Source organism: Hordeum vulgare, chromosome 7H (assembly GCF_904849725.1).
Source record: "Hordeum vulgare subsp. vulgare chromosome 7H, MorexV3_pseudomolecules_assembly, whole genome shotgun sequence".
In the NCBI taxonomy this organism is placed as follows: Eukaryota; Viridiplantae; Streptophyta; class Magnoliopsida; order Poales; family Poaceae; genus Hordeum; species Hordeum vulgare.
Window position 1 is genome coordinate 63,666,906 of NC_058524.1, and position 8,013 is coordinate 63,674,918.

Consider the following 8,013-nt stretch of genomic DNA (forward strand, 5'->3'; position numbering starts at 1 on the left):
AATATGTAGGATCCAATATGGGCATCCAGGTCCCGCTGTTGGATATTTACCGAGGAGTCCCTCGGGTCATGTCTACATAGTTCTCGAACCCGCAGGGTCTGCACACTTAAGGTTCGATGTTGTTTTATGCGTATTTGAGTTATATGGTTGGTTACCGAATGTTGTTCGGAGTCCCGGATGAGATCACGGACGTCACGAGGGTTTCCGCAATGGTCCGGAAACGAAGATTGATATATAGGATGACCTCATTTGATTACCGGAAGGATTTCGGAGTTACCGGGAATGTACGGGGAATGACGAATGGGTTCCGGGAGTTCACCGGGGGGGCAGCCCACCCCGGGGAAGCCCATAGGCCTTAGGGGTGCCGCACCAGCCCTTAGTGGGCTGGTGGGCAAGCCCAGAGAGGCCCCTGCGTAGGAGATAAGAAAATCAAAGAGAAAAAAAAGGGGGGGAAGTGGGAAGGAAGGGAAGGACTCCACCTTCCAATCCTAGTTGGAGTAGGATTGGAGGAGGAATCCTCCTCCCCCCCATCGGCCGAACCCCTTGGGGCCTCTTGAGCCCCAAGGCAAGGCTCCTCCCCTCCCACCTATATATACGGAGGTTTTAGGGCTGATTTGAGACAACTTTTCCACGGCAGCCCGACCACATACCTCCACGCTTTTTCCTCTAGATCGCGTTTCTGCGGAGCTCGGGCGGAGCCCTGCTGAGATTAGATCACCACCAACCTCCGGAGCGCCATCATGTTGCCGGAGAACTCATGTACCTCTGCGTCTCTCTTGCTGGATCAAGAAGGCCGAGATCATCGTCGAGCTGTACGTGTGCTGAACGCGGAGGTGCCGTCCGGTCGGCACTAGATCGTGGGACGGTTCATGGGATGGTTCGCGGGGCGGATCGAGGGACGTGAGGACGTTCCAGTACATCAACCGCGTTTATTAACGCTTCTGCTGTGCGATGTACAAAGGTACGTAGATCGGAAATTCCCTCTCGTAGATGAACATCACCATGATAGGTTTTCGTGCGCGTAGGCAAATTTTTGTTTCCCATGCGACGTTCCCCATCACAAGGGGCAAAGGGGGAGCAAAGCAACGGTGAGTACTCATCCAAAGTACTCGCAAGACATACATCAGAACTATGTTAAGTATGCAACAATATCAGAGAAGGGGTTTATATGTGGACTGACTGCAGCAATGCGAGAATAAAGAGAGAAGGCCTAGTCCTATCAAAGACTAGCATCTTCAGGGTCTTGCGGCAATAGACGAGAGTAGAGCAAGGCAACACAAATAATAGTCATATTGTTGCAGCAATATTAATATGAGGTCACGCCAGAGATCCTTCCTCGACTCCCTCCGAGGAAGCAATCCCGAGGCAACTAATTCCAGTTAAGTAACAGTTGTAGTTGTATAAGATCAGGGCACAACTCCAAGTCGTCATGTAACCGTGGACACGACTATTCGAATAGATAAGTTCTTCCCTGCAGGGGTGCACAACATATTCCCCGACGCGCTCGATAACACTCTCGCCGGACACACTTTTCTAGGTCATGCCCGGCCTCGGAATATCGACACGTCGCAGCCCCACCTAAGCTCACCAGAGAGGTCAGCCCACCGGTCTAACTCCTAAGCACAAAGGGTTCATGGGCCCTATTGCCCTCCGCGCTCTTGCATGATGCATGGGCGGCCGATGTCAACCCTACCACCCCTTAATACAAGAGCGATGCATCTTGGGACCACTCGGGCGCGCGCCGCTCCATCGCTGACGTTTGAAGAGCTTCGGCTGTTACCGCGATGTCGAGTACCCATAATTCTTCCCACGCAGACGGTTAGTGCGAAATAAGGCCTTCCGACCAACCCAGATCAAATACCCAAATCCATTATCATTTTAATTAAGCCATCGACACATCTACGCGGGAATCCACCCGCCTAACATCTATTTATCAAAGATCCCAGTAACATGGTCGAGTAACTGTGTGGTTGTAACATCAGGTGGAATCCGAGGTATCACCCTCGTTGGATTCCGAACGATATAACCGTCAAGGTGGACTTAGAGGAATCACCCTCGAGGGTCCCACACTTGAGGGGTTGCATGACAGAGACATCGTCGGGAGTGGTGAAGGAGGAATCGCCCTCGATAACCACGACCGACTAGTTGTACTACAGAGGTATCATCATGAGTACTTGGCGAGGTGTCACCCTCGGTACCCGATAGTATCTCTGTAGTGTCGCACAACTAAGGGGGGTGAAAGTGTTGTGTCGGGTCTGGCTCGTCGATCAGGGATCGAGATTCGACAATTAAGCGCGGCAACTGATTTAAGGGGTCAGAGGGGATGACTGCTTCACCTATACTAAGCAGATTAAAAGTACAGTACTGAAAGTAGCAGATCATCATAAAAAGGCTATGCATCAGATATAGGAGCTAACTACAACAGTAGCAAAATTTTAATGCAAGCATGAGGAAGAAAGAATAGGCGATATAGGGATGATCAAGGGGGTTTGCTTGCCTTGTTGCTCTGCGGCAAAGGGTTGTTCGTCAAGAGGGTAGGTGTACCCGGCAGCAGCGTCAGTATCGGGGTCTACCCGTAAGAAGAGGGGGGAGAAACAATAAATAACAGCAATAGGTGCAACACTAAGCATGACATGGCAATATGCAGGCTAGGCATGAGCTAACGCGTTAACATCCGTCATAGACGGGTCGGAAAAATATCAGATGATATTTCCCGGGTCTTTGGCTACTACCGGACAGATGAAAAACGATGGAAAAGTTTCATCTTTGTTATGCTAGGGATGCGTGACACACGAATGGACCTTGTATCCGGATTCGTCTCGTTCTGCTGATCAACTTTCATGTTGAAAATATTTTGATCTGACTTACGGTTTATTTTATACTAATTTCAAAGTTTTATTTATATTTAGGAATTAAAAAAACAGATTTAATTAATTATTAAATGTTGTTATGACATCAGCATGATGTCATGCTGACATGAACAGTTGACTGGTCAAACTGACCAGTGGGTCGCATGTGTCATAGACACAATTTTTAATAAAAGTTAATTATTAATTAATCAGATTAATTTAGTGGGGGACCCATGTGTCATACTCTAATAGGATAATTATTTATCTATATTAACACATTACTAATTTATCTATTTAATTAATTAACTAATTAATTAAATAATATATCTATTTATCTATTTTATTAATAAAAACATATATATATATGTGTGTGTGTGTGTTTAGGAGGGACCCCACCTGTCATTTGGCGAGAGTTGTGGGGCCCTACTGTCATTGGGACAGCGAGACCACACATACGCTACACGCGCACACATCCATACCACTAAATTCATACATAGCACATATACATATACACATACTCCCTTCGTCCGGAAATACTTGTCCTAGAGATGAATGTATCTAAACTTATTTTAGTTATAGATACATTCATTATATTCATTTTTAGGACAAGTATTTCCGGACGGAGGGAGTATTTCATACATATCCATACATATAGTTGCATACATACACATATACATGTATCCTTTTATTTTATTTTCTATTTTTCTAACATCTCTTTTCTATCCTACTGTGCATCTCTCTGCTCAACTCTCTCTCTCTGTCTCTAGAGACAGTAGACAAAGCTCCACTCCTCCTCTCACAGGAGAGCAACGGCGCCGGGACAAGGCGATGAACGCCGGAACGGAACCGGAGGGTGGAGGAGAGGGAGAGGGGGCGTTCTCGCCCATGTTGTACGGGGGCGGGGGCGGCGAGGCTCGATGGAGCCGGCGTGGAGGATGGCGAGGAGGCCGGTGCAGTCCGGCGAGGAGGAACTCTCGGTGATGCCGATGGGGAGATACCCCGGGGCGAGGCACCGCGGCACCGCCGGCGCGGCCCCGGTGCGGATCCGACAGGGGGAAAAGGATTAGGAGGCCCCGAGGTGTGGCTGGCGCTCGGGGACGAGGGGTTGGGTGAGGTCGGCGTCGTGGTGGAACCGGTGGAGTGGGGCGGTGGCAGTGGTGCCCCGGGACGGCCGAGGAGGGGCCGGCGTGGAGGCGACGGAGGAGGCGCCGATGAGGCGCGGCGGCTGAGGCGCAGGGAGCGCAGGGGGTGAGGGTGCCGGTGGGGGGAGCGTCGGTGAGGGAGGCGCTGGCCGGTGAGCTGCGAGAGGGGAGGCGGCGACGCGAGGCGAGATGAGAGGAGCGGGGTGACGGGAGGGGCTCGGGCGCTGCGGGATCCAGGTGGGATGGGGCGAGGGCGATCTGGGGAGGGGAGGGTGACGAGGGGAGGCCTGATCCCCTCGTGGGATCTGGCTGACGAGAGGTCTTGGTGGGCAACGAGGGATCGAGGGAGTGGGGGGGGGCCGAGGAGATCAAGCCAGGGCGCTCGATCCCTCGTGGGTTCCTGGCGGCACGATGTGGGACTGGGTGGAAGCAGTTAGGGTTTTCCCAGGGGGCTTTATACCCCCTGGCGAGTTGGGCCGGGGTGTGACCGGCTGGGCCACTTGGCCCAGTTAGGCCGGGGTCTTTGGGCTTTTTTTTGTTATTATTATTTTTTAATATAGTTTCTGTTTTAAATTTAGGGGTTTTAAATAATTTCAAAAATGCCCAATTTCATTCTATAAATTATTAAAGAATATATGTAACTCATCCGACATTTTTATTTTAACATTCGAAAACTTTTCTCATTCGACTTTTTTTTTTAATTTTGAATTTGACTCGGTTCCGACTGACACGCGAACAACGATTGAAATTACAATGACGTAGCATCATTAGCATGGGATCACTATAGCTTAATTACATACATTACTATAGCAAAAGCTGAGGATGTCACAGCGCTATGCAGAACAGTTGTCGGCATCTCATCGGGTGTTCATCTCGATTAAGATGGCATGCTCGGGCAGAGAGCCATTGGGCTCTACATCACCAGGACTTTCTCCGATCCCATTAACACCCGGAGGATCCTCATTTCTGGCTTCATGGTTGGGTTGCTCAGCCATAGACCCATCGCCCATGCTGTTCTGCAGTGGACCAGATCCTCCGTGGCCTTCACTTCCACCATCTCCATCAGCACTCTGCATATCAGAATCGCTCACTTTGGTGTATTTGGCATGAACTGACTTGGCAATGCTTATCAATAGCATGAGAGCTGACATACATACAGTGATGATGAAGAGACCAGAGAAATTTCGCAAGGTGATGGGTGTCACGTCTGTGTTGGGGATGCCATAGCTCGGCAGTGGTGTCGCTGTGCCTAACCATTTCGCTTCAATTTGTCTACCCTCAGCCCCAAATGTCAGTTCCAGGATGGCAGCCGAAAGATTATGCACCAACGGAGACTCTTGAGGAAACACCTGAAAACAAAAAATATGATGCTGGTTAGACAATATTGTTTTGTCAGTGTAGCTGTTATAAGGATGCGGAGTGAATCTACTTAAGCGCTAGAGTGAGAAGCTTACGAAACCAAGCCCAGGTGTCTTGTATATGGAACTAACCATCTGGAATTCATTGTGGTATTTAGGGTCAGAGAGAAACCAGGTTATATAGGGGATCTCATCCACGATAGCCGAGACACCTCCATTTTTTGACCCCTTCCTCAAAGCTTTAGCATATTCCACTTTATTCTTATAAGCAATTAACCTATTTACATTGAAGCCTTGGTTTTTCAAGACAGAATGTACAAATGATCCAGATTGGTAACCAATATAATCACCATTTGACCGAAGTTGGTCAAGATCTGTCACGTAGGGCCGGAGCCTCTTTGCAGTGAGAATGGATGATAAGCTAGCTGTGTAGCTCTGCACTATAACTAGCACAACAAAGCACCATATCACCACAACGATTTTTGACAAGGGGCTTCTGATAATTTGACCTGTGTAGATATTACGATAATCAATAAATTATAGTATTCCGGACATAATGTAATCACTTATAATGCATCAAGTATTGTGAGCGAGTTTAGGCCTACTAACCATGAGAGAATGTCAAAGTCGAGAAAGAAAAGTAGAGAGCAGTGCTGCACTGTCTCAAACTTGATCCTTGGTACTCCGGGTTTCTGGGCCATTCGATAATCCACACAACTAGTCCAGTGAAGAAGAAGCCACCCACGAGTGCTAACCAAAGTTCCATCGTTAGTGCCTTTAAGAACACCCATTCAATTGTTGGCTCGGAGTCATTCTTGTTGAGCACAAGCAGTGACACACCCGACTCAGTGAATGGCATCGTGAACTCCACGTCAACAGCTCGCTCAGGGGTTATAGTTATGTCACCCACTACTGCATCGTAGATCTGGCCGTAAGAACCAAAAAGTACAATGTTATGTGATTCTCACGAAATGCAGAAATGGCATGCGAGTGAAAGGAGCAAGGCTCACCCCCAAAGACACATTGCGTACTATTTGGTCATAAGAAGAACCATCAACAACGACAAACTCATAATGAAGAGCATGTGGTAGATACTTCGCAGCAGCCTCAAAGATATCAATGCAATAACCACTGACTTCATGAGCGGTTGCATTCACAAAAGCTTTAAAACCCGGTTTCTCAGGCACAGCAATCTTGAGTTTTTTCACATAGCCTCTTGTCAAAGCTCCTGTGTCTTTTCCCAATAGTATTCTGCCGTTCATTCTCCCAATTTCTGGACAAATGCAAGTATTAGTATCTTATCCGACTGCCAAGACGATGTTCTCGAGTTGTATGGGAAAATAGAGAGTTTCATAGCACAACAATAAAACTAATTGCTTCACAATGACTAACATCAGAATGTTCAAGTTAACGGTAACCAGAATATAACTTTGCACTTCTTCGCACACTAGAGTGAAAATCACATGTTTTTTATGTGATATGCAATATTAACATGGTTCTCGCGTTGGTGTTTGGATATATAGTTTTATCTTGCATGCTTTCCTACTGGTCCTATACGTGCTTGTACATGTATAAAACACAAGCCTGTTTAATGCCTGGTACAGACCGGAAATAAAAATGGCTTAACATCAACTCAAAGTGGTACAAAACGGGTAATAGAATGCAGTGTAAAATAAATGTTGACCACAGATAGTATCTACTCTCCACCTCGACGATCTGCAATGGTGGATATTGTCCGTCTAACAGGGGTGTTATAGCAGATTTTTTTTTTTTTGTAATGGCAGAACAGAAAAAAGGGGGAAACATGCTCTTTTTAACCGATAGACTTGAACTACAGTCGACCACTTATTAAGAGCAAAATCATAGACATGTTATAGGTTCCATCAAATCTCAGGTATGCACAACTTATGCTCAAATGTGTGGGATTAAACGGTTACCTTTCCCAGCCAGTTTGTACTACAATATCCACATCGATCCCCTTGTTTAGCAGAGTAACAGTTGCAGAAATTCTTCACACATCGACAAATAAATCTATTATGAGATGAAGGCCAACTGGACAAGACCTCCGCATTCACAACAGCGAACCTTCTCGGCCTTATTTGGAATCGGGTTTGGTTCGGAGTTCCTCACCTAGGTTGGGGAGGTTGCCAGCCGCAGGTGCGGCGACCGGCGAGGGGCCTGCGCTGCATCTACCTGGAAGAAGGTAGCCCCCACCTTCTGCCCCATTGGCAACAGCAATCCCCGCCATCGTCTACATGCTTATTCCGACGAACAGCGACCTCGCCGCCGTTGCGCCGCGCAGTGGCGCTGGTCGGCTGAAGATAGCGGCCGGGGATCTTGGGATGCGTTTGGTTTAGGGCCAAAATGCCCTACGTGCTTATGCTCAATTCCCATATGGGTACCATGGACTAGGCCCAAAAACACCTCCGAGACAAAACTGAATCAAAATAATATAACTGGATAGCGACTAATTGAGGAGCACTCTTTCCATAGCCTTCCAATGCCATTCTTAGACGATCCAATTTGACGTGTTCTCACCCATCATCACATGCCGCGTTTTGGATGTTTTCTCTGAATTTATTTATTTATTTTTTCTTACATTTTTCGGCTTTTTAGATGGATATTTTCATGGTTTTCGGCTTTCTGATTTTCCACTTGTCTTTC

The 8,013-nt window shown here is 47.5% G+C and overlaps 1 protein-coding gene across 6 annotated transcripts; it reads right to left on the reverse strand.

The window, feature by feature from the left end:
* Positions 1-4,733: 4,733 nt before the first annotated feature.
* On the reverse strand, positions 4,734-7,791 carry LOC123412426 (glutamate receptor 2.5-like). 6 transcript variants are annotated; one of them, XM_045105368.1, is made up of 6 exons: positions 7,480-7,763; positions 6,360-6,622; positions 5,959-6,274; positions 5,446-5,858; positions 5,149-5,340; positions 4,734-5,061 (listed from the first exon to the last, which is right to left on the reverse strand). In XM_045105368.1, the coding sequence occupies exons 1-6, from the start codon at positions 7,595-7,597 to the stop codon at positions 4,849-4,851; spliced, it is 1,515 nt and encodes a 504-aa protein (XP_044961303.1). In that variant the 5' UTR covers positions 7,598-7,763; the 3' UTR covers positions 4,734-4,848. The 6 variants fall into 6 exon arrangements, with proteins under 6 accessions (XP_044961303.1, XP_044961306.1, XP_044961302.1 ...); XM_045105371.1 differs by adding an exon at positions 7,287-7,358 and having other exon boundaries at positions 4,734-5,340; positions 7,480-7,572; XM_045105372.1 differs by having other exon boundaries at positions 4,969-5,061; positions 5,145-5,340; positions 7,480-7,791.
* Positions 7,792-8,013: the final 222 nt, after the last annotated feature.